The following is a 25,596-nucleotide window of genomic DNA, read 5'->3' as shown; positions in this document are numbered from 1 at the left end:
TGGCAGAGGATTCATGTGGATTTTACCAGAGCGTTCATGAGCACAAACTTCTTGGTAGTAGTGGATGCAGCTACAAAGCAGCCAGAAGTGTTCCCAATAGCCTCTAGTAAAGCCTCACACACCGTTGGTGTGTTAAGAAGCCTCTTCCCAAGGACTGGTGTTCCATAACACTTAATCAATGACAATGGACCACAATTTGTTGCAGATCAGTCTCAGACATTCCTGAAAATGAATGAAATAAGACATATTAAATCTGCACTGTACCATCCAGCCACAATTAACTTGGTGGAAAGGTTTGCCCAAGTCTAAAGAATGCACTGCAAACAACGTCAGCAAAACAAACTACACTGAATCAGAAGATCACCAATTTCCTTCTTGCATATTGCAATACAGCACACTCTACAATCCACAACACACCAGCTCTGCTGTTCCTTGGTTGTCCCTTGTCCTCATGCTTGGATCTTGTCAAACCCATTCTCAGGAGTATGCAGGACAAACAGCTGAGACAAATTGAGGGCCCCTAAAACAAGGAGGTTTGATGTTTCACTCCTGAACAAGCAGTCTTGGCAAGGGACACAAGAGATGAAAGTGAGTACTTGGAAAGATTAAGGACAGAACTGGAGATTGTGTTTTATGTTATCTGGAGACAACACATCGATTAGTTGAGGACAGCAGAGTCAATTGTTGGAGAAGAGAGGTGTCCAAAGCTGTAGGAGTCAACTCCGTGGAGGAGGCCCAGAACCTGAACCTGTTTCACAGCCATAAGTCTCACCTGCCAAGTAGTGATCCCTCGTCAGGAAAGATGTTATCAAGTCGTCAAGTCATTTTTTATTGTCATTTCGACCATAAACTGCTGGTACAGTACACAGTAAAAACGAAACAATGTTCCTCCAGGACCATGGTGCTACAAGAAACAAGACAAAACTACACTAGACTAAGTGATACAACACAAGGCTACACTAGACTACGTAAAACAACACAAAAACTACACTAGACTACAGACCTACACAGGACTACATAAAGTGCACAAAACAGTGCAGGGTAGTACAATAAATAATAAACAAGACAATAGGCACAGTAGAGGACAATTACAATATTATAATAATAAATGATGTAGATGTCAGTCTAGACTCTGGGTATTAAGGAGTCTGATGGCTTGGGGGAAGAAACTGTTGCACAGTCTGGTCGTGAGAGCCCGAATGCTTCAGTACCTTTTGCAAGATGGCAGGAGGGAGAAGAGTTTGTATGAGGGGTGTGTGGGGTTCTTCACAATGCTGTTTGTTGGCTTTCCGGGTGCAGCGTGTGGTGTAAATGTCTGTAATGGCGGGAAGAGAGACCCCGATGATCTTCACAGCTGACCTCACTATCTGCTGCAGGGTCTTGTGATCCGAGACTGTCCAATTCCCACAATAGCAAGAAATTTTCCACAGTGGTTAAATCTTAAGGCCTATATAAGATGACTAGAGGGCACTATGTTACAATATTAGAGTTGCATTATACAGTATACTGTGTATGACTGGAGCAATACGTTACATATTTGAGTCCAGATGCATTCTATATTGAGATGGAGTTTATAGCTAAACAGAGAGGAGTGTTGTGTATTTAATATTCCAGTAATATTTGAGTAATATTGTAAATATATTGTTTGATTAAGCATTCTTTATTTGTTTACATAATTCATATTGGATTATATGTAAGAAGTATGTGAATGGCATACATCATTATGCCACCACGTCATATTTGAATGCCTCACTAAAAAAAAAACAAAAACTAGGTAGGCTAGTATAGCAGCTCCTGTATTTTTCTGTTGATCAGTTTCTGGAGTTACAAAACATAGCAAAAATGGCACACGTACACCAAATGTGGTCTAACCAAAGTTTTATACAGCTGCAACATGATTCTCCAACTTTTGTACTCGGTCCTGGCCGATTGAAGCATCCTCACCAGCCGTTTTTGTCACCTGCTCAAAAAACTCAAATAGATTTGTGATACAGGAATTCTTCTGTGCAAGGCCTTATTGACAATCCCTAATAAGCCTGTGTTTTTTCCAAATGCAAGTAAATCCTGTAGGGCTGATGTAAGGTTCACCAGACTATAATTTCTTGTTTCGTCTCTGTTGAGTTTCTTAAAGAAGGGAATAATGCTGGCTATTCTTCAGTCTTCTGGGACTTCAACTATAATTTATACTATTAGGCAAAACTGGAAAGGCAACAAATTATACAATATCTGTGGAGGACGAAAAAAAATCTAAAAATAGGTTGATGTTTTGGACTACACCCTTGCTGAAATATAAACCCAATTTTGTTAGCACTTCCACTACATTGCAAAAAGTGGGATTTCCCAGTGGTCAAGCACTTTCATTCCAATCCCCATTCCCGTTCTGACATGTCAGTTCATGGCCTCCTCTGCCACGATGATGTCACTGCAGGAGCAACACTTCACATTAGCCTACAACCTAACGGCATGAACATCGATTTTTCCAACTTCCAGTAACTCCTGCCCCCCCCCCATTCCTTTCCTCTTCTTCAATTCCCCACCCTGGCCTCTTACCCCTTCTCCTTACTTGCCTATCACCTCCTCCTCTCTCTTCTCCCACGTTCCACTCCCCTCTATCAGATTCCTTCTTCTCCAGTCCTTGACCTTTTCCACCTATTACCTCCCAGCTTCATTCCCCCTCGCCACCCATTTGGCTTCTCCTATCACCTTCTAGCTTGTCCTCCTTCCCCCGCTCCTTTCCAGTCCTGATGAAGGGTCTCAGCCTGAAACATTGGGTATTTACTCTTTTCCATAGATGCTGCCTGGCCTGCTGAGTTTCTCCAACATTTTGTGTGTGTTGTTGCTTATGCTAGTATGCTTGGGCTTGTTAAGATATAGAAAGAGGTAGTACTGAGACTCTCAAAGCAAATTAATGTGGATGTCCCCAGGGTCTGATGGGGTATACTCCAAGTTATTGAGAGAGATGAGATTGATGGGCCTTAAACAAGATTTTCATGTCTTCTCTAGCCTCAAGTAAAATCACAGAGCTAATCTTTTTTTAAAGAAAGAAAATAGAGATAATCCTGTAAACTATAGACTGGTGATTCTTACATCTGTGGCAAGGTGGCTATTGGACAGTTTTTCTAAGGATGGGATTGATCAATATTTGGAAAACCATGGTCTGATTAGGGACAATCAACATTGCTTTGTGCAGGTTTTATCACGTCAAGCTAACTTGATCGATTTTTTTGAGGAGGAGATGAAGGTGATTCAGGATGGTAGAGCTGTGGTATTGTCAACATGGATTCTGGTAAGGCATTTGTCAAAGTCCATCAAGGCATGCTGATCCAGAATACTAAAATACACAGGATTCCATGTGACTGGGCCATTTGGATTCAGAATTGGCTTGTTAACAAGACAGAGGACAGTGGTTGATTGGACTTACTGGTGAGATGTCCACTTTGTTTCAGGAAGGCTCTTAGAATAAGCCAGGAAATTTAATCAACACACACGAAATGCTGGAGGAACTCAGCAGGTCAGGCAGCATCTATGAAAATGAATAAACAGGTTTATCCTATAAAATGCTTTGGATTTCTAGTATCTGCAGAATTTCTCATGTTCAGCAAATTGTAGTTTGGTGAGTCTGACATTTGTGGATAAATTACTGAAAGATATTCTAAGGACGAGGACATATAAGTATTTGGATATCAGGATCTGATTAGGGATAATCACCGTGGTTTTGTGCATAGTTGGTAATATCAAGCCAAATTTTTAGATTTTGTTGAAGAGGTTCCAAGAATGTTGATGGAGGAAAGGAGCTGAACGTTGTCTACTTTAACTTTAACAAGGTTTTTACAAAGTCCTGCAAGGAAGGTTGGTCTAAAAGGTTAAGTCACTTGGCATTCTGGTTGAAGTAGCCAATTGGATTCACTGTTGCCGTAGCAGGAGAGGCTAGAGAGTAGTAGTAGTAGATAGTTGCTTCTTTGACGGGAGGCCTGTGACTAGTGATGTACTGCATCAGTGCCGGATCCATTGTTGTTTATCATCACTGTTAATGATATTGATGATAGTGTGATAAATTGGATCAGAAATTTGCAGATGACACCAAGATTGGGGCATAGTAGACAGCAAAAAAGACCATTAAAGTTTGCAGGGTGACCTTGATGAGCTAGTAAAGTGGTATAAAAAATGACAGATGAATTTTAATGCAAAAAAATATAAGATATTGCATTCTGGGAGTACAGACAGGGTAAGACTTATACGCTGAATGGTAGGGCTCTGATATGTGTGGTAGATCAAATGGAACTGGGAGTACAGATCAAAAATCTTTGAAAGTGGCATAGGTAGATAGGGTTACAGAACTTTTGGGACACTGGCCTTCACAAATCATAGTATTGAGTATGGGAGTTGAGATGTTATGTGTAAATCGTACAAGATGTTGGTGAGGCCAAATTTAGATGTGCAATTCTGGTCACCTACCTATGGGAAAGATATTAATAAGCTTGAAAGAATGTAGGGAAAATTTACAAAAAATGTTGCTGGGACATAGAAACTAAATTATAGGAGAAGGTTAAGTCTTTATTCCCCAGATTGCAGGAGAATTTAGTGAGATTTGATAGAAGTATACAGAATTATGAGAAGTTTAGTTAGAGTGAATGCATGCAGGCTTTTCCCCTTCAGGCTAAGTGAGACTAGAACTAGACGTTTAGGGTGAAAGGTGAAATATTTAATAGGAATCCGAGTGGAAACTTCCTCACTCAGAGGGTGGTGGAAATATTGAATGAGCTACCAGTGGAAGAGGTAGATGCAGATTCATGAGTTTAGATAGGTACGTGGATGGGAACGTTTGGAGTGATATAGTCCAGGTTCAGGCAGATGGGACTGGGGAGGGAGAAGATCAAGTCAGCATGGACTAGACGGAACAAAGGGCTTTCCTCTATGCTGGACTACTCTATGACTCTAAATAACTTGAATGAAAATGGAGATAGGTGGGTCGGTAAGTTTGCAGACAATATGAAGATCAGTTGTGCTGTGGATAGCAAAGAAAACTACCAAAGAATATATAGCGTGATCATAGATGTGGGTGGAGAAATGGTAGATGGTGTTTAAGCCAGCCAAATCTGAGGTGTTGCATGTTGGGAGATCAAATGAAAAGGAACAGTACATCATAAGGCCGTTAACAGTGCTGATGTACAAAGACATCTTGCGGTCTTTGACAATAACTCCATGCAACTGCACAAGTTGATGGGTTGGTAACAAAGGCATAAGGCATGCTTTCCTTTATTAGCCCAGCATTGAGCTCAAGAGACAGGAAGTTATGTTGCATATTTTAAAAACTTTGGTTCGGCTGGTTCATTTCTGGTCACCTAGAATGTGGAGGGTTTAGATAGCATGCAGATCTAGCTAGCCAGAATGCTGCCTGGATAAGAGAAATGGGCAAATTTGGATTTTTTTTCTCTAGTGGCGGAGGTTGAGGGAGATGTATTAGATGCATAGATAGAGTAGACAACTATTCCTGATAAAGAGTCTCTACCCAAAGGTTGCTTATTCCTCTCCACAGACGCTGTCTGACTTACTCAGCTTCTCTAGCATTTTGTGTATGTGCGTTGCTCAAGATTTCCAGCATCTGCAGAATATCTTGTATTTAGAGTAAACATCTGGTATCTTTTCCCGAACGTTGAAAAGTTTAATATTAGAGGTCATGCATTTAGGGGAGAGGCGGCAAGTTCTACGGAAATATGCAGGGCAAGTTTTGTTTTTACACGGGGAGTGGTGAGTGGATATTATGTAGGCTGAATGATTCGTTAAATTAGGCGCTTACCGAACTCGTTTACTCAGTTCAACACCGTGGACCGAAGAGCCCTTTCTTGTTCAGTACCGTTTGTCCTATGTTAAACTTCGCTAGACTTAGAATAAATAGCATCGTTGAAATAGATTTTAACTTGGGGCGTAATTAATGCTATGAATCCAATGAAAAAACTGATTCACCAAAAGCAGATTCCAGACATTTAATACCGGGAAGAGGACTTCGGGGTCGAGAAGATGTAAAGTTGACATCGCCCCCAAGCTTGCTGTATTGCACCAGGCTGACGCAATAAGTCAAAGTCATTTGATTAATTCAATGTACCTCCTTTAACATACTCACCGATGAATTGGTCACCAAAAGCTGATAATAATCCTTACTCGGTGGTGGAGCTTGTGCGCTGATTTCAAAAATTGTGCCCTGCAATAAAGAGGCCATTTTGGACGCTTCTTATTGCCAGAGCAACGGCGTCGAATGTAAACAAGAGCAGCCACGACTAGTTTTACTTTACTCCGAGTTCGCGCAATGCACATTCGTCAAAGCCGCATCAACAAACCTTAACGGTGCATTTTTCGCTTTTTGTGGAAAAGCTTTAACCGGACCGATTTAAAATACTATTTGCCCCACAAAAAAACCGACGTGTGCAACTGCCAACGTCAACTGGTCTCTGTGACGACCAATTTCCCAGGACGTGGGGGGTCATGACCCCGCGCAATGATACCCCTTAAGGTGGGAGAGCAAGAGGAGTTAATTAATTGTAAATTATAGCTGATCGCAGGAGTATATTTCCCCTCAAAGAAAAAGGAAGGCAGAGTGTAATTCCGAGGTGGCAAACACGGAAAAGGAAGCCGGGAGAGTGAAGAAGGCGGGTTTAATTTTTTTTGGAAGCCGTCACACGTATTTGTTCGGTGTGTGGGGCCCGGAAAGGAGTGACACCAGCTCCCGCTGGAAACAACGGGAAGGAGGCCCGGCGGTGGGGAGGGATACAGGCGCCACGGAGGGTGAGCGGGCGGGCCGGTTGGCCCAGTGGAGTCGCCGCGGTGCCCGACAGTTTAGTACAGGCACTGGGGGAGCTGGTGGCAGGCTGTAGAATTGGAACAAACTAGGTAATAATGTTTATTTCCAACAGCTGCAAAAAAAGGGGGGAGAGAGAGAAAGAGGTAAAAAGATGATACTGCGAATCCTTTATCATTACAGCAAAACAGTTCCCAGTTTTTCCCCCCCCCTCCCCTCCTGGCACTAAGTATGAATTCCTCAGCCTTCTATCTCTTTCCAGGCTGAGCAAGATCTTCCCTGCCCCAAACCACTGCCTCTAAACGTTGTTTAAATGATTGAATGCCGGGGGTGGCAGGGCTAAGTATGTCAGTTTTCTCTACTATTGTATCCGAGAGCGTTGATTTGTTTCACCCTCTGAAAATGAGTGAGCACATTTTGGCTTCTCGTTCTTTTTCCTGTTTATGGCGAGGAGATAGGGAAGAGGCCTGTGGCTGAGCCTTGCCCAGAGTCCAAGGGACAAAATAGCCATCTCTTGAAGTTGTTATTTCTTGAAGGTTTTTGTTATTTCCTAAGTATTTTCTTGTTGACTTTCATTGTTTGTTTTGGGGAGGAGGGAAAGGCAAGAGAGGGGCGGTAGAGGAAGTTTATTTTAATAATTTCCTCTTTCTCCCGCCCCCCTCCCTTTCCTTCCCAGCAGCACTTGCTGTTTGACGTTCACACATCCGGCGACAGCTGTAACTCCGACAGCGGGGATTGATGCTGAAACACAGGCCTGGACGCTGACACCCCACTGTCTTCCCCCTTTCCATAGTCTTTAAAAAATGCCTTTATGATAAAGGAATAGAGGCAGCTAAGCTCGAACCTGACAGTAACTATAGCTGCTTCAACCCACTCCCTGCTGATTGTTGGGCTTAAACCCCACTACGAGGTAGGCCGCTTATAACCATCACGAACGCTGTGAAATAAAAGACCTGTTGTCTAGGCCTGATTAGTAATATTTTCCATGGCCCAGATTGGAGGACAACAATGACCCCATTCTACGCCTACTAATTTTGGCTTCATGGGTTAAAGATATACTTAGAAAAGCAACTTGTACATTTACAGCGAAGAATAGCGGTGGTGCTTTCCTGTGATATTTATCGATGACAATAAGTTAACCATTTCGTTTCTCCCATGGCGGTATAGTAGTTGTATATGTAGGCCGCAAAAATAAACAGGAATGGCTAGCGCATTTACGTATCTCCCATAAGCCTGTTTGTCTTAATTTCAACAAAGGCTGTAATACGTTTAGATTATTTATCAGGGATTTTATGTAGAGTATCTAAAGTTCTGTATGGTTTCATCAACGTTTGTTCAAACTGCAGTGCTTTCGTTTTCCTATATTTCGTTAAACAAGTGAGCTTAATTCAGTCTAGGGAAGTCTGCGAGTTTTGCCACGGATATTGAAGTATTTTGCGAGAACCTTTGCTATTGAATTTGCACTAAACGTTCAACCTCGTACTTTATCCACAGTTTAAGTAAGTTATTTCAAGAAAGCATAACTTTTTGGCAGGGAGATGTACTATACTTCCTGCTGCTGGATTATTGTGCAACTGACAGCAAATTGGGGGAAATAAAGCTAATGTGTAATATTCAGACACTAAGGCATTTGTCTCAATCTAGGATACATTAGTTTTAAGATAAATTTTTCCTCCACCTTGAAGTAAATTGTTTTTCCATACATTTTTTTTTGTAGATTTTTTGGTACCTTACTATCTTGAATCCAGAGGAATGTTATCGAAGGTATTTTTCATTAAGTATATCATGACTAAGTTTGATGTGACTTTCCTTGCAGTTCCATGTTTAAATCTTCTTGTCTGTTGGGTTGGGGTAATAATTAAGTATTTGTTTTAAAAGCTTTGGTACTGGGGGGGGGAATATAAACTTATTTTGCAAATCTACTTGTCTGCTGATTGCAGTGAAAATTCTATTATTAACAAGCAACTGATTAACACCTTATGTTAAAGCTTGTCTCATCGTTTGAAGGAATAAGGGTTTTATTCAATATCATATTCTGAAGTAATTGATAATTCCCAGTATAGGTAGAGATGTTCCCTCATAGCATAGGTGTGAAAGTTTTTATTTATTGAGATACAGCGTGGAATAAGCCTTCAAGCCGTGCCGCCCAGCAACCCCTGTTTTAACCCTAGTCTAATCACGGGGCAATTTACAATGACCAATTAACCCACCAATCGATATGTCTTTGGACTGTGGGAGGAAACCGGAGCGCCCAGAGGAATCCCACATGGTCGCATGGAGAACGCACAAATTCTTTACAAACAGCGCCAGGAATTGAACCCAGGTCATTGGTACTGTAAAGCATTGTGCTAACCACTACACTACCGTGCTGCTTACAATCTTGATATGCAAGAGACTTAAGGTGGTTTATTCTGCATTTCTTGTCCTTTATAGTGCAATATCTTATATGAAATTAAAATTGCTTTGATAGTTTAATAATAAGTTGAAATGTTGACCACAAAGATGAATAATCAAATCCTTTGATCATGGTTATCTGCAAAAATTCTTTTTACAGGTGTTTTTAATTATAAGGTGGGAAATGTGTAATTTAATTCATATTTCTGGAGATAAACTGACTTTTTATCTAAAAGGGGAGTAAATGTGAGTTGTCAGATTTATTTACAGAAGTTAAAACATGTTCAATGTTTGGTAAGGAGTACATGTACAATTTTTCCATTCTCATCTTATTCCAGATTGAAAAGTTTAAAATGGCTGCAACTTTTTTTTCCTGTGCTTACAGGTCAGTTTCACGTGATGTTCCTGCTCAGGGTGCATTGAGGGTTATATAATCTGGCACTGATGTCCTTGCACAATTTGTAAGTAAACAGGGCTAAGATTTGTATTGATGGCCTGGAAGCAGATACATTACTTTTTAAATGTTGAATTCTGGGAATGTTATCATTCAAGAAAGAAACTGTTTAATGAGCTTAATTTGTCCACCCTTCTAACTCTCAGTAGTAATGGGTGAAAAATCTGGTGAACCCAACAGTGCTTTGAAGCATAAATGAAAGATTAAACATGATTGTTGCAAATGACATCTTATTTACCAATACTGTTAATTTGGGTTCATGGAAGTCTAAATTACCTGCTACCTCCACCCAAGTAAAATAGAATTAATGTTAACTGGCCTGTGCTTGAGGGAATTCTGGGTGGAATTTGATTTTAAAAATGCATAATCCTCTAATTTTAAAAATGCTGGTATAATCTTTCATTAAAATTCATAATCTGAGTTGACATCAGACAGGTTGTCCTATGCTGAAGGCTCTTCTGGTCTAGAATTTGTGGATGTATGGAAGCCAAATACAAAGGAAGACTGAGGTCATTTGGCAAGCATTAATCTTGTGTTTCTGAAATATATTGTAACTTAAGTTCATTGTTTTAAGACATTTCTGTCATTACCTATCAAAACCTGAAAATTGCTTACACTGCAGATAACAGTTGTGGCAAGTGATTATGGATGAGAAATTTACGATTGTTTAGGATTGAAATGATAATAGACTCATTCAGAACTTTGGAGGTTTACTGAGTGGAATGTATTTTGAATCTGAACAGAATCATTTCTAAAATTTCTAAATACTTGAGTTTTATTTTATATAATGTGGCCACTGGCTAATTAGAATTTGTACAAAACATAGCTAATTGAAGCCCCTTTTGTCCTTGCACTCCTAGGCAAACAATGCTAATTTAATTAGTTTTGAATCACAATCATTCTAGTTTTAGGGCAATGGGGTATTTTACAAATAGCAAGAATCTGCATAACTTACAATGAAATTGATGTCTATATTTACTTAAGGCTCAGTCTGGCTAGGAACCCAAAAAAAATCTTCTGATCAATTTTGAGAAAATATTGAGGAATCATCAGTCTGAATGTGAAGAAATAAGGTTATGCAGCAATTCATCAGATGTAGACTGGTGTAAAATGTTGGTGAAACTTGGTTATGGCTTGAATTTGCAACTTTTCTAACTATATGTTTGTCATGAATAAGGGAAGCCCATCAAATATTTTGCAAACTGCTTTTTGATTTTATTCTCCTAAGCGTCTTCCAATCTACCTTTTTTTAAAAAAGCGCTTGGTATTGGGTTAATTGTTGAAAGAAGGTAATGAGAGGAATAGATTTTAATATTAGCATAGCATTTGAGTGTAGCATTGTGGAAGCTAGGGAAAATTGAAGCCATTAGAGGTCATGGAGAAAACTCTATGCTGGCTAGATGTACCAAGTATAAAGGTTGAAGGCATTAATTGAAATGCCTCGTGTAAACTTGAAAAACTGCCAATGGTTTTAATATTTCACTGAAGTATTGCATGTTTCATAAGGAAATATTTCATATGAGCATGGCATCATATGCTGAAATTAGAAATAGCATATAAAATGCAATGAAATATTTGGTAATGATGCTAGGGGATTTTGTTAATTTGCATAATTGCATCCATGTATGTTAAAAGAATTTGGAGGAAAAAAGGTATTAAAGCATAGTACTAAGTTGTGCTGTATTATGAAAGGACTGTTGAAAAACTAAAGTGACATCTGTCGGAAATGAGAAAGAACCAGTTGAGGAAACTTGGTCTGTCATTTTAATATATGTATCAAAATATGAATGGAATTGATTAATGGAAAAGGTGTTTGCAAGTATAATCTAGCCAACATAGATTTCAAAATGGAAAGCCTTGGTTAATCAACCTTGTATGCTTTGCAGACAGTATATGGATAATGCAGTAAATAATTTCTATTTTCTAAAAACTTTAAAGAAATATATTGAATTTATAAAAGAATGGAGAACAAGCTGACTTAAGGCACAGTGTGTTAAGGAGAGCTATTCAGAAAAGCATCAAGTAGAAAAAGGATCATTTGAGGCCCATACTTTGCAATTTGCATTAGAGATAACAGCTTTGGACTGAAGAATATAATTCAGCTGATCAAATGGCACAAAAATGCCTGGATGTGGGAAATGACCAGTATTAAAAAGGATTGCAACAGATGGCAAGGATGCATTAAATAAATTTCAATGGTCAGATTATTGAAAGCTTTTGAGCATGTATGAGGTGTTTTGGTAGGAAATGTGTCACTTTTCTGAAAAAGGTCATAGAAATGTGTGGTAGGATATCAAAGGAATTGGCATCTCAATGTACTGGACAAGGTAGCGAAACTGCTTTGTAGCCAATTTTTAAAAGAAAACCATGCATTAGGATTTATTGGCACATGCAATTGATAGTTTGTACCATACTTTGTTTTGATATATTTGGAGGAATGGACATTGTTCTCTAGCCTCTATGGAAGGATTATGAAAATACTAGAGAATGTGCACTCAAAAACAAAAAGTGCAAGGATGATATTGTTAGAAAAATATATTCAAGTTTTGTTTTTGCACTGGTATAGAATTGTCTGAAGGAAAACTAAAAATATAAACAGCTTTCTCTGAGAGCAGGGGTTCCCAATTTAGGGTCTGGGGTCCACTGACCTCTTGGTTAATGGTAAAGGTCCAAGGCAGAAAAGAGTTGGGAACCTCTGGAGGAAGGGCAGAACTAATGACCATCAAAAATACGCTATTGAAAATTTACACAAACTATGGAACTGAGAATATGGAGCTTGCTGTTGCAGGAGGTAGTTGAGTCTAATGCATTCAGGGAAGGGTGGTTAAACATTTGAGGAATGCATCAGTTGAATGGTGCAAAACATGAGGTGTACATGGAATAATTGGGCTGAATGGCCATGTACAGTGTATCACAGAATGTGAATCTTTGTCCTGTTTCATGCGAATGGGTATGTGAAGAATACATGACACTCCTTCCTTGATGGGACTAACAGTAATTCAGCTTTTGACTGGTTTATCATAGTAGTTGTCACAATGAAGTTAAGAGGAAAAAAATTCTCCTTTATTTAGGTATCCTTTCTGAAAATGTTAGGATGATGCTTTTATATGGAGTATTTAAAATGGGTTTCCCTTGTATGGATTAATATTGGTAAGAAATGGTGACATTTGGAATTGTTTTGGGTGAAAGAAGTAGCAATGCAAAATTAACATTTGAAAATATGGCTTTGAAGCTGTTGGATTGAGTTGAACCCTGATGTCTTTTGCCCAGATAGTTTAAATGTGACTCCCATCCTGCTCAGGTGTCCTCACCAATGTAAGCTAATTGGGCTTAATGACTGCTGCAGTTCTGTAAGCTTATCAGTAGTATCAAACTACTACTGGCATTTAAAGTTAATGCAAATGAAATTTAATAGTGGAGGAAAATTCAATCATGACTCAGAGAAGTTGGATCAATATTTGGGTGGAGGAGAAGAAAAGACTGGTCTTTCAGCAATTGGTAAAGATCTGAAGGACTGCCATATGTATTAGCAATCTTTTTGAAAGAGAAAGCTAAACAATTATGTCAAGGCAACTAAGGATGGGCAATAAATTCAAAGAATGAAAATTGTAACTGCTAAATAGTGCTCCTGAAGATTTAAATCTTGTTTATAGGATTGTTTATCTACCCAGTCAACTGAGATGTTCCAAACATAATTAACCCTTCATATACAACTCATTGAACAGTATGCAGTAAACAAATTCACGTACTGCTTTTGCTAAGTGGTTGTCTTATAGAGATAAATGACAAACTGTCACTTCGAACATTGAAATATTTGTTGCCAGTTAATTAGTACTGCAGAAGCTGCTGGTAATTTGAGTTTTAATAATATTCTAAAACTATATGTAACCTTTCAGTGGGTAACTGAGACATGTATGACTAACATTTTCAAATGTTAGTCACACAGGTCACAGTTGGCCAGTTGAAAGGTTAGTTAAAATATTGTGCAAGATCTGAAACTTTGTGGGTCTAATTGTTTAACTTATAAAGGCACAGCATACTGTAACATACAGGCTATATTCTTTCGTCTTATTTGAACTGAAGTATCCAGTGACCTGAGTGTGGGGGTTGAGATCAGATTTTAACCCCATAACTTTCCTTTAGGATCTAGTTATCAGCTAGCACATGATGAAATATCTGGAGCTAGTACCTTTGAAATCATACCCCTGATAATTTAACCCTTATAATTAAAGTTACATTGCTGTTACTTCAAACCTGAGACTAAAGCTAATTTTTCTGATAATAGTGCATTAGGAATTCAATGGTGAAACTAGCAAGGAATTTGTTCAAATTGTTTTCTACACTGGACTTAAGTGTTGTAGTTTGATTCTGAACTTTGTGTTGTGTAGCAAGGGATTCAGCTTGATTTGTGCTTAAATTAAACACTAAGCTTCACTTCAGATATTATCCATAATCTGGTACTCCTGTATTTAACTAAACTTGAGAGTTTAGGAGGAAGAAAATTACATGTTATGTATAAGGGAAATAAAATTTGTGTTCTGGCTAATTGCATGCTGAATGTCCAGGGTTTGCTTGTTGCTGGAGGCAGTGGTGATCTGAATATTTTACAATTTTTTAATGTTTTTGGTTACCTACATTATCAGATTTTTGGCATACCCGTGCAAAGATGTGGGGATGTAATATTTTGAAAAGGATATTTGAGGGGATGGGTTTGGCAGTTGTGGAAATAGTGGAGGCAAGTGAAGGAAAGGTTGTCAGTACATTAGAAGTTAGTGTATATATTTTGAAGTTTGCCTGGTTTCATTGCTTAATGGTCAATATGTGCAGTAAACCTAACTTTAACTGTTCATTGGGCACTTAACTGAATAGTTAACCTGCTTTACAGTAGAATTTGAAATCCATTCAGGTACTGTGGAAGAAGTTTTAAAATTGTGAAACTTAATCTTTGTTTTAAAAAAAAAAATCAATCCATGCTTTTGTTAATCTGTGAGCCCGTATAGTCATGATTAAGAGTCTGTGTGGAAATCAAGCTAATTTATCAGTTCCAAAAACAGCAAACACAGGTTTTAAATTTTTAGATGTGATGTTATTTTCAGTGTATGTCCTAATAAATCCCCATCAACTGGCTTCTAAGTATGTAATGGACAAAATCAAAATTGGGTTTATTATCACTGATAAACATTTGTTTTTTGTGGCAGCATTACAGTAAAATATTACCAAAGGTTATAGTAAGAAATAATAGTGCAAAATAGTGAAACAGTTTTCATGGTCTCATGAACCATTTAGAAATGTAATGGTGGAGGGGAAGAAACTATTTCTAGAACATTAAGTGTGTGTCTTCAGGCTCCTGTACCTTTCCCTGATGGAAATAATGAGAAGAACTGGGTGGTGAGGGTTCTTAATAATGTAATTTTAGACGAGTCTTGTACTTAGTTTAGTTTGGAATGAGGTGCACACTATGGAAGTATTGTGTGACAAATTTGGCAGTGGATTTTTGCCACATGCTCTACATATTGGGAAATATTTTCAGCTTAACCTGATTGTTAAAGCGAATGTTTTTAACAGAAAGCATTTTTTTCTCACATCTTTGTTAATTTTCTTCATGAAGAACCACTAGATGGCATGTAGCAGATACGATTAGATCAAAGGTGGAAACAGTGTAGTCCTCAACCTGAAAGGATAACTAGTTTGAGCTTGATCTGAGTGTTTCCTGCACTTGCTGTTTTTAGTTGAGCTTTCCAACAAATGCATTAAAAAAAATCACGCAGGCACTAAGTGATGCATGCTATGCTTGTACGTGTCTCGTGATTTTTGTTCATCACATTTTGTTTTTATTCTCTTCGCTATCTAGTTATGATTTTTACTAATGCTAAACTTTTCAATCTCTCTGTTATAGTGCATTGAGTCATCTTCAAAATGTCTTTTCAGAGGCAAACTATCGTAAGTTTAAACCTGAAGACCTGAGGAAAATATTCAGTCAGCACCTGTGCAGTGAAATGGTGAACTTTCAGGTCACTCATCCTTCAGCTCCTGGATGAGCAGGGATGGGGATGGAGGAACACAATTTGAGGGGTGGAAGGGGACATGCTGTAGATTGGAAAGCAGGAAAGGTGAAATGCTGGAAGATATGGTGCAGGATGAAAAGTAGATTAGGATATGGTGAGAAAGGAAACTATCGAGAGAAATTTAAAGGAATAAATTCGTTAATCTGAAGTGTTGTTGCTGCAATACGAAGGTAATAAACTGCCTTGTCAGAAGAGAACATTGAATGCATTGAATTGCCGTAGAATAAAGTCGAAGTCAAGTTGTCCTATGCACATCTATGTAAAAGGGCAATGAACGTGCAGCAGTGTCAGAAGTACATAGTATCATATAAGCAACATTCATAAGGTTATTGTGTTGCGAAAGTGTAGTGATTAGGGTTGTTCTATTTGGTTCAAGAATCAAATGGCTGAAAAGAGGCTATTGAATATGGTGGTGTTGGGACCAGGCTTCTGTACCTCCTGTCCGATGGTGGTGATCTTTGGATTTTGCTTTCTTGAGAATCAGGTTTAATATCACTGGCATACATTGTGAAATTTGCTATTTTGTGGCAGCATTACTTTGTAATACATTAAAGCTATAAGTTGCAATAGGAAATATATAAAAAATTAAGTAATGCAAACAAGAACAAAAAAAGGTAGTATTCATGAGTTCATTGTCCATTCAGAAATCAGGAGGAGGAGAAGAAGCTGTTCCTGAAACGTTGAGTGTGTCTTTGTCATGCCAAATCTCCTCAAACTCCTAATGAAATGTGGTTGTGTCTTTGGAGCCCAGGATAGATCTTTAGAGATGTTGACACCTAGGGACTTGAAACAGCTCACACTTCCCACATCTGATTCCTCGATGAGGACTGGTGTGTTTTTACTGGACTTCCCCTCCCCACCCCAAAGTCTTACTGTTGAATGCAAGGTTGTTGTTGCAACATCACTCAACCAGCTGATCTATCTCACTCCTGTATCCCTCATCACCATCTGAGGTTCTGCCATGAGCAGATTTATAGATGGTATTTAAGCTGTGCCTGGAGAGTAGAGCAGTAGGCTAAGTGTGTATCTTTGAGCTGAGCCAATGTTGATTGTCAGCGAGGAGGTGTTATTTTTGATCCACACTGGATATGGTCTCCCAGTGAGGAAGTCAAGGATCCAGTTGCAGAGGAAGGTACAGAGGTCCAGGTTTGGGGGCTTGTTGATTAGAATTGAGGGTATGATTGTGTTGAATACTGAGCTGTGGTCAATAAATAGCAGCTGTTGTCCAGGTGACCCAAGGCTGAGTGGAGAGCAGTGAGATTGCATCTGCTGTAGACTTATTGCAGCAGGTCCATTTTCTTGGGCAGGAATTGATCCTGGCTGTGATAAACTTCTCAAAGCACATCACCACAGTAGATGTGAGTGCAACTGGGCAATAGTAGTTGGGGCAGCTTGCCCCTGCTCTGGAGCACTGATATGATTGTGACCCTTTTGAAGCAAATAGGAACCTCCGATTGCAGCAGTGGGAGACTGAAGATGTCCTTGAACACTGCCCTACCAGGTTTTCATTGCCCTACCAGGTACACCATCAGGGCCTGATGTCTTGCGAGGGTTCATCCACTTGAAAGATATTCTGACATTAGCATCTGAGACAGATCACAGGGTGACCAGGTGCTGCAGGAATTTGCAGAGGTGTAGTTTTATTCTGCCTTTTACTGTGCTTAAAAAGCATTGAGCTTGGCTGGGAAGCATCATAGCCATTTCTGATAAGATTTGTCTTGTAGGAAGTGATAGCTTGCAAACCCTGCCAGAGCTAACGTGCATTGGATTCTGTCTAACTTAAATCGGAATTTTTTTTCCACCCTTTAAATAACCTTCTCTAGGTCGTACCTGGCCTACTTAGTTCTGGTATAGTTTATGTTCATTGGTCTTAAATGCCACTGGTCTAGCCCTCTGCAGGTTACAAATCTCCTTATTCATCTACAGTTTTTGGTTTGTGTATGCTCGGTATGTTTTCGAAGGCACACACATGTCTTAATAAAGTTGGTGACAACTGTGGTGTATTCATTCAGATTTGAAGATGAGTCAATAATTATTGTCGAGTCCCCAGACTCAAAGCAGTCCTGTAAGCACTCATCTGCCTCCTTTGACCGTACTTGGTCCTCACCACTGGTGCTGTGGTCTTTAGACTCTGCCTAGATGCTAGGAGTAGAAGTACAGCCAGGTGTTCAGATTTTCCAAAGTCCCTCTAGTACTGCAGTCTTGCTCTGAAGTCTACAGTTTTATTTTTCAGAGAATGTACATTTACCATCAGGATAGTCTGGAGTGAGAGTCGAAAGTTTCTGTTTCAGTCACACTTGTAGACCTGCTCAGCTTCCGTGCTCCAGTTTTTTTTTTTTGTAGTATGCCATGTAGATATTACTGATGGGACAGTGGAATCTGCCTGTGATATATTGGGTAGAGTCCAATACACTGCAACTTTGTGCTTTGAATTGCCATACAAGACTGTGATGCAACCAGTTAGGATACTTTCAAGAGTACATTTCCAGAGGCTTTCTGAAGGTTTTGGTGACTAGCTGAACCTCCTTGATGTCCAAAGAAAGTAAAGACACTGGTGTACATTCCTTGTGATTGTCTATATTCTGGGTGTGAGAAATGTCATCTGATATTATAGACCCAAGGAATTTAAAGTTGCTGACTTCATCTGCCACATTTCCTATCTCTATCTGGTATGCCTCATCACGTGATTATTCTTTTTTTCCCTTGTGTTTGTGCTCTCTTCCTCTCTTTTCTCCCCCCACCACCACCCTGGCTCAACAAGAGTGGTGTCATTGGCTTATTTGTATAAGGCAATAGAACTGTTAGCCACACATAGATGGAACAAAGGAACGGACACAAATAATATGGCAGGTAGCTAATTAACTTGAGAGACTTAAGATGTGGTCCATAAAGTGAATGTACTTTTGTTATCCACATTGTAAAGAATATATTGAGAAACAAGGACAGCACATTAAATTAAAAATAGTCCAGTTGAATTGCCTGGGGGGAAAATGTTTGAGACTCGAGGAAGTTAAGGTTCCTATGTGCTTGCAAAGGAATATGGATTATAAGTGTTAGTGCTGGTGGGGACATGGTTGATTGAGGAGGCCAGGATGTTTTGGTAGAGAGTCTTTGTTTGAGAAGTATGGTAGTATGGAGATGTTTCATCAAAGGTAAAGCTTACTGGGTCAAAGATGAGCAGTATACCTGTCATCTGACTACATGTACAACTAAATGAAACCATGTACCTCTGGACCATGGTGCTCCCACAATACATACATCTCACACAGCACATAAACCAAAATAATACCATGAATAAGCTAATAAAATTTATAATGTATGTTAAGTGTGCAGCACAGATAAACAGTACAGTAAACAACTTGCTGTCCGAGTGATGAGACCTCTGGTGGCAGGGTATTCATTAATTTTACGCCCTGCGGGAGGACGCTGTAACCTAGTCTGGAATTTCTAGTCCAGATGTACCTGCACCTCCTTCCTGGAACTTTGAAATAAAGAAAACATAATTGAGTCATGACTGGATCATTTTGTGGTTGTTCAGGAAAATGTCATTGTGCACCATGCTGTATAAAAATGTGGCACAGAAAATATAAAATGTGTCGGAATTATAGATCTAGTTTGGCTTCTGTGTTTGTGCATACTTAGACTTGAATATCAATAAAAATTTTACATGTTTCCATGGTTCAAAAGTATTCAGGCAGACTTAAAAATACTTTCTCGCCATTTGATCTGTTTTACTTGGCTTGTGGTTCTCAAAGATGACTTGTCCTAAGGTCCTTTAACTTTTTAGTTCATGTATTATTCTTGAATATTTTTTGACTTTGAAGGCTGGGATGCACTGGGACTGAAATTGGACTTCTACAGTACGATAAGTCGATAATGAAGTGACATTAAGCATCTTTAATTTTCTTGCGTTGAAAATGCAAAGCTAATGAATGATGTGACTGATAAGCTTGATAAATAACAGAATATTGTCCCAGTGCCTACTAGGAATAGAACAGCAATGGTGAGTAGAATTTCTGTATGCTGCAATAATTGGGCAAAAATAGTAGAATGTGCTCTTTTGTAAGCAATTACAAATCTATGACTTGGCTTATGCTTTGTATCTTTTAGGGTTGGATTATTTATTGATCCTTTGTTTATTTTGTACTTTGTTTCAACAAGTAAAGCTAAGCAGTTGGAGTGACAGATACTTTCCTATCTGATATATTGTTAGAAAAGAGAGGATGACCAATCAAAGTTGTGAAATCCATATGAGGTAAAGATAGTCATGGGCGATACCGAGTTGTCACTTTCGAGTATCATTTCTGCTTTCTAAAGTGTATTACCTGTAGTGTGTCATGCGCCATATGTGTGTGACAATGTTCTGTTATCTATCAAGATCTGCCAAAAGTTCATACAGAACCTGTCTTTGGACTTTGGCACAAATACTGTGAGCTGGAGGCTGGGCACTGGCATGTGATTGTCTGCTACGCCACAGATGGGGTTTGCCTGTGAATCCAATTATCAGTGAATGGTTAAAAGGCTTGATTACATTTACTTGGAGTGCACAGAACAAAGCATTTTGATTTTTAAATTATTTTCAACTGTTTAAATCTATCAGGCATTTTTAAAAAAAAAAAATGTTCTTCAGGTTTTTGACAATGGTGAGTTCTCAGTACCTTACAGGAGCAAGGCTGAAGTTTAGTATCCATTGAGGACCTCACCTCCCATTGTCAGCATGATTAAAACCATGCATGTATACAATGATGGTATCAGACTGCAGGGGATAAGTTAAGTATTGTTCAGCTTATTGATTGGTGATCCATAAAATTATGAACCTGCATAGAATTAGAACTGAATTTAGAAAACACTCTTTGGCCCAAATCATCCATGCTAACCAACTTGCCAAACTCAGCTATTCCATTTGCCTGTATTTGGTCCATATCCCTCCAAAACTTTATTGATGTACCTGTCCATATCTTTAAATGTCATAATATACTTGCCACCTCCACTCCTATCAGCTCGTTCCATATGTGCAGCATCTGTGGAAAAAGTTGCTCCTTGGATCCCTCTAATTTTCTTCCCCCTTCTGACTATGCAGTCTAGTTTTGGACTGACTCACTCTGGATAAAAGATTGTGGCTATTTATCTGATTTATCCCCCTCATTTTTTTTTTTTTTTTTTTTTTTTTTTTTTAAAAACCATTTTGAAGATCATCCCAATTCTCCAGGGCGATAAGCGCTAGCCTTTCGAGCCTCCTCTTGTAACTCAAATTCTTCAGTCCTGGTAATCTCAAATCTTTTCTATGTCCGTGGCTGTTTAATGATATGCTTCTTACAGCTGAGTGACCAGTACTGTGAACAATATTCTCTGTGCCATAACAATGTCTCATGGCTATGACATGAAACTCCCATAACCGGCATCCTGACTGATGCCTGTATTCTTGCTGGTTTTGCAGAATTTTACATACTGTCAAAAATCAGTCATAGACATGTCACTACAGCACAGACATGTCACTCATCCCATTTAGTCTCTGAAGTAAAAGCAAGATAGACAAAGTATTGGTGGAATTTGTGTACGTGGATTTTCAGAAAGTCTTTGACAAGGTGCCACACATGCTGCTTAACAAGTTAAGGGCCCATAGTATTATAGGAAAGGTGCTATCATGGATAGAGCTTTGGCTGATTGGCAAGAGGCAAAGTGTGGGAATAAAGGGAGTTTTTTCTAGTTGGCTGCTGGTGACTGGTGATCCACAGGGGTCTGTGTTGAACTGCTTTTTACATTATATGTCAATGATTTGGATGATAGAATTGATGGTTTTATGGCCAGGATTGTGGATGAAATGAAGATGGGTGGAGGGGTAGGTAGTTTTGAGGAAGTGGGGGGGGGCTACAGAAGAACTTGGATAGATTAGGAGAATGGGCGAAGAAGTGGCAAATGGAATACAGTGTCAGGAACTGTATGGTTATGCAGTTTGGTAGAAGAAATGAGAGGGTAGACTATCTTCCAAATGGAAAGAAAATTCAAAAATCTGAGGGGCAAAGGGACTTGGGAATCCTCGTGCAGGATTCCCTAAAGGTTGATTTGCAGCTTGAGTTGATATGGAAGGCAAATGCAATTTTAGCATTCATTTTAAGAGGACTAGAATATAAAAGCAATGATGTAATTTTGAGACTTTATAAAGCAAGGGTGAGGCCTCATTTGGAGTATGAAGTTTTGGGGGCCCTTATAGAAAAGGATGAGCTGACCTTGGAGAGGGCTCAAAGGAGGTGCATAAAATGATTCCAGAATAAAAATGATGCATATGATAGGCATTTGATAGCCTGTACTCACTGGAATTCAAAAGACCCCATTGAAACCTATCAAATGTCGAAAGGCCTCAAAAGAGTGGATGTGGAGAGGATGTTTCCTATGGTGGGAGAGTCTTACGAATAGAACCTCAGAATAGAGGGGTATCCTTTTGGAACAGAGATGAGGAATTCTTTAGCAAGACAGATGAATCTGTGGAATTCATTGCCACAGGTAGCTGTGGAGGCCAAATCATTGGGTATTTTCAAGGCAGAGGTTGATTGATTCCTGATTAGTCAGGTCATGAAGTGATATGGGAGAATGCAAGAGATTGGGGGTGAGAGGGAAAAGGATCAGCCATGATAAAATGGTGGAGCAGCCTCAATGGGCCAAATGGCCTAATTCTGCTCCTGTATCTTGTGGTCTAAATTAGGCTTCACCAGCATCTTATAACTTCAACGTAGCTTCCCAACTGACCCTATCTAATTGTGATGCCACTTTTTGAGGAATTATTCCCAGATTTCTATTCTACTGTGCTCCTCAATATTCTACTGTTCACTGTTTTAAGTTTTACCCTGCTTTGACCTCAGAGTGCAACACCACACAATTGTCCACATCAAATTCCATCTGCCTTTCTTCAGCTCACTTTTCCAGCTAGTTTAGATTCCACTGCAAGTTTTAATAGCCTCCTTTGCTGTCCACCACGCCTTTAATCTTGCTGTCATCCACAAAGTTGCTAATCTACTTTACTAACATGTTATCATCCAGATTGTTGATATACATGTCAAAACAATGGACCCAGCACCACCACTAGTTATAGAGACAACTCCAGTCAGAGACGACTACTACTACTCTGGTTTCTCTTGCTAAGCTAATTTTGAATCCGATTTACTTCATCCTGAAGGCCAAATGACTGAACTTTCTTGATCAGCCTATATGGGGGACTTTGTCAATGGCCTTGCTAAAGTTAAAGTTTGTTATTGACAATGTGCACAGCCTTTTTGTGATCCGCTTTCCTGATAACCACCTCAGAAACCTCAAGATTGATTAGACATGAGTTACTACACACAAAGCCAGGCAGGCTCTGTCTACCCAAATACTTGTATATTCTGTCCATTTGAATACCTTCCAATAATTTACCCACTATTGATATCAGGCTTACCAGCCTGTAATTTCCTAGTTTGTTCTTTGAGCCTTTCTTGAACAACATTACCTATCCTCCAGCCCTCTGGCACCCCACCCTGTAGTTAAGGACATCTTAAATATCTCTGCCAGGGCCCTGTTGAAGAAGACCAATTTAACCTCATCACGTACACCTTGACGTGAAGTTATAGTAATTTTTGAGAAGTTGGCATTCTTAAGGCTTGGAAATAACCATGCTGCATCAGAATTATTTCAGAAAGCCATGTCTGCTTGTATTTCATTATACCAAATGTCAACATCAAATGCAGGTGAATTCCTAAATACATGTCAGCAATAGTAAACTTGCTCTTTAAGTTTATTTATTGACATACAGTGCAGAATAGGCCCTTCCTGCTCTTTAAGCCGTGTTGCCCAGCTAATCCCTGATTTAACACAAGCCTAATCATGGGACAATTTACAGTGACCAATTAACCTACCAACCAATACTTCTCTGGACTTTGCAAGGGAATCCGAGCATCTGCAGGAAACCCATGTGGTCACGGGGGGTGGGAGGGCCGTGGTGGAGGGGGGTACAAAGTCCTTAAAGGTAGTGGTGGTAATTGAATCCAGGTCACTGAAGCTTTGTGCTAACCACTACACTACCATGCCATTTATTTGGTAATTATTAAGCTTTATCTTGCAGAGAGCTTCATTTAGGTGATTAAATCATTCACAACTTGGTAAAACCTGGTGCCATTGGTGTGAACAAAATAATCCTTTGAATGCATAGCTTAGAGGAATCAACTAATTTCTTCCACAGAATCATAAAAAAATTGATTCAGATGATCAATGGGGCACATCTGTAGACTTTATTCGGAGTCCTGCAGGCCTACAAGTAACCATCCAAATACAATCCCAAATGTGATACTCAACTGCCCTTTAAAGCAGTGAATTTCTGACCTTGCAATTCTGACTGAAAAGATTTTTCATCTATTATCCTGATAATTTTAAATCTGTACCATGTTATTTGTTTATTATCCCCTTGGCGAAGAATGTCTTTGTTTGTTCTCTTGGGTCCTCATGTTTATATATTTTAATTATATCTCCACTATTTCTGTTCCTGAGAAAACAGCCCAGTTGCTGGCCATGTGCAGTCAATTCCCCTCACATCTTAAGTACAAACGCATTCTTGTGTAACCCTCGCCGGGTGCGTATACAAACTTGGTGGGTTAGCTAGCTCTGCCAACAGCATAGTGACTCAGCACTGCGAAGGCCACCATTCATAAACTATATATATCGAGGGTCTGTATGATTTGGAGTTCATCCGAACAGGAAAATAGTGTTGTTCTGATTAAAGAAACCTGTATTTGAGTGAATGCTGTGTAAATGCTGCCCATGCACAATTGTCGATTGGCAAGAAATAACAGATTGTACACAGCAGAAAAATTTACAAATTTCAGCTTTCACAAAGTTCAGAGGAAAGAGAAAATAAAAGGGCACAGTACAGTTAAACCAGTCCAATGTGCACACAAGTGTTGGAGCTGATACTGGAATCCTCTTTTACTCGCATGCTGGACCCACAGTCTGCGTGAAAGCATAGGCCACATTCCGAACTTCCTTTGAAATCCATTTTGAACAGCGCTCTCTCTCTCTCTCTGTCGTATTGGCCCTTCCACCGTGGAGGCATTTACCTGCACAAAGCACTTTGTGCAGCGAGGATCTCTTTCCCAATGCATTCTGCAGCATCTTTCCTTCTATTCCACTCTGCAGCTCTGGCCAAAAGATCCCAAACTGGACTACTATTCGTCACAAAACTCTCTTTGCCCCACTCTCTGGAACTTGCTCCCAATCCCACCATCCTAACACAACATTCCTAAGTTGAGCAACATGGTGTCGTTTCAGTAGCCGAAATCAAAGCATTCTACCAGCAGGACCCACTGTTTTTGTAGAAAACTGCTGAAATGAAATAACCTGCAGCACAGTAGCAGAAATCTGAACCAAGGCATTACACTTGTAATTCATTTGTCTCATCAGTTAACTTTGATTTCTGGTGTGTGTAGCTTACCATGTTCAGACTCTCATCTCTAATTTCTGTATTTGTCAGGTGATATTGTAAATAGTTTTGAGGTTATTAGCTTTCAAAAAGTTGCTTTTTAAACCTTCCTGGCTCCTGAAATCGCCTTGTAGGACCTCATCCTACCCGTGTCATTAGTGCCAATGTGGACCATAACTTCTGATTCTACATATCCCCTTTGGAAGCTCCAGTTATCTCCTTTGGTAAAAGGAATGAAGGTTGATTATTCTGTTAATGGATCAAATTCAGAAATCGGGTGTGCAAAGGGACTTGGGATTCCCTAAAAGGTGAACTTATAGGCTGAGTTGGTAGTAAGGAAGGCAAATGCAATGCCAGCTTTAATTTTGAGAAGACTAGAATATAGATGGAATGGTGGAGCAGATACTTCAGACTGACTGTAACATCGAAATAGTGACTGTTGTCTTTT

General features: G+C 39.4%; 2 protein-coding genes across 10 annotated transcripts in view; one reads left to right on the top strand and one right to left on the bottom strand.

The window, feature by feature from the left end:
* The window catches only part of LOC140196230 (F-box only protein 36-like), a 52,912-nt gene extending 46,453 nt beyond the window's left edge, over positions 1 to 6,459 (bottom strand). The window contains exon 1 of the mRNA XM_072255061.1: positions 6,122 to 6,459. Coding sequence (XP_072111162.1) covers positions 6,122 to 6,217 — 96 coding nt within the window. The 5' untranslated portion in view covers positions 6,218 to 6,459. The remainder of the gene's footprint in view (positions 1 to 6,121) is intronic.
* A 165-nt stretch (positions 6,460 to 6,624) lies between these two features.
* The window catches only part of trip12 (thyroid hormone receptor interactor 12), a 145,817-nt gene continuing 126,845 nt past the window's right edge, over positions 6,625 to 25,596 (top strand). For 2 of the 9 annotated variants that reach the window (XM_072255058.1, XM_072255049.1), the window contains exons 1-3: positions 6,697 to 6,885; positions 8,511 to 8,557; positions 9,573 to 9,648. The gene's annotated coding sequence lies outside the window, so the exon portion shown is untranslated. Of the gene's footprint in view, positions 6,645 to 6,696; positions 6,886 to 7,479; positions 7,704 to 8,510; positions 8,558 to 9,572; positions 9,649 to 25,596 lie in introns of those variants that run through there. The other 7 variants (XM_072255059.1, XM_072255050.1, XM_072255057.1 and 4 more) reach the window with 7 other exon arrangements.

This window comes from Mobula birostris, chromosome 4, assembly GCF_030028105.1.
Source record: "Mobula birostris isolate sMobBir1 chromosome 4, sMobBir1.hap1, whole genome shotgun sequence".
NCBI classification, from domain to species: Eukaryota; Metazoa; Chordata; class Chondrichthyes; order Myliobatiformes; family Myliobatidae; genus Mobula; species Mobula birostris.
The sequence above is the reverse complement of the archived record's forward strand: the minus strand, read 5'-3'. Positions and strand labels throughout refer to the sequence as shown.